General features: G+C 58.1%; 1 protein-coding gene across 1 annotated transcript in view; it reads left to right on the top strand.

Annotated features, from left to right (window-relative positions):
* LOC104164981 (selenium-binding protein 1-like) overlaps positions 1 to 1,015 on the top strand; it is a 5,929-nt gene that overhangs the window by 4,690 nt on the left and 224 nt on the right. Inside the window, exons 7-9 of the mRNA XM_009704474.1 lie at positions 425 to 503; positions 605 to 726; positions 843 to 935. Coding sequence (XP_009702776.1) covers positions 425 to 503; positions 605 to 726; positions 843 to 935 — 294 coding nt within the window. The remainder of the gene's footprint in view (positions 1 to 424; positions 504 to 604; positions 727 to 842; positions 936 to 1,015) is intronic.

The raw sequence follows: 1,015 nt of genomic DNA, 5'->3' as shown, positions 1-1,015 counted from the left end.
GTAATCTCACCAGAGGACTTGTTCTGACCAGCAGCAGCTTAGGCTGAAATGATTTAATTTCAAGGAGATTTATTTATACCTTTGTTGTGGATTTACAACAGCCCAAGCAATACTCTCGGTGTCTGTTCTTGTGCGTAATGACGAACTGGGTGAGGAAAGAGAACACCTTTCACCAAACCTGCTAATCTAGCTGGAAAATTAGACAAGTTTTGGGCCCCCAAAGCCCTTCCTCGGGTCCCAGAGCCCATCTTCCCAATGGCTCCGCAGACCCAGAGACGGCTGGCAAAGCAGCTGAGCTACAGTCCTAGAGACTAGAGGCGGTGGACACGCACACACGGCATCTGCCCCCGCATCGGGTCTTATCCTGCCTCTGCCGTGCACGCTGAGCCCCCCGGGGCCATGCTCTGTCTTGCACCTCCTGCAGGAAGGAAACTGGGCGGCCGAGAAGGTGATCCAAGTCCCCAGCAAGAAGGTGGAGGGATGGCTCCTCCCGGACATGCCAGGTCAGTGCATCCCGGGGCTGGGTGCTGAGGTGCTCCCTGGCTTCCCCGGGCGCTGCCGGTGCTGCCGCCTGTTTGCGTAGCTCTGTCATTCCCTCCCAAAGGCTTCATCACCGACATCCTCATCTCGCTGGACGACAGGTTCCTGTACTTCAGCAACTGGCTGCACGGAGCCCTCCGCCAGTACGATATCTCCAACACCCGCAAGCCCAAGCTGGTGGGGCAGGTGAGGCAGCAGCAGGCTCCTGGTTGTATCCCAACGCTTTTCCTCCATTTCTTGGGGACAGCTGGGATCAGCCCCTCCTTGCCGTCTTGTCCACCCAGAATTTTGGTCTCTTGCAGGTCTTTGTGGGTGGCAGCATCACCAAGGGAGGACCCGTGACCGTGCGCAGGGACGAAGAGCTGCAGAGCCAGCCAGACCCGTTTTTCATCAAGGTGAGCTCGGCCACCTCCCCAAAATCCCAGCCTGGACAGAGGGGGCAAGGCTGGGGAGCGGGTCCTTGCGGTTCTGCTCC

The sequence above is a fragment of the Cariama cristata genome, unplaced genomic scaffold (genome assembly GCF_000690535.1).
Source record: "Cariama cristata isolate BGI_N322 unplaced genomic scaffold, ASM69053v1 scaffold26657, whole genome shotgun sequence".
Taxonomy (NCBI): Eukaryota; Metazoa; Chordata; class Aves; order Cariamiformes; family Cariamidae; genus Cariama; species Cariama cristata.
The sequence above is the reverse complement of the archived record's forward strand: the minus strand, read 5'-3'. Positions and strand labels throughout refer to the sequence as shown.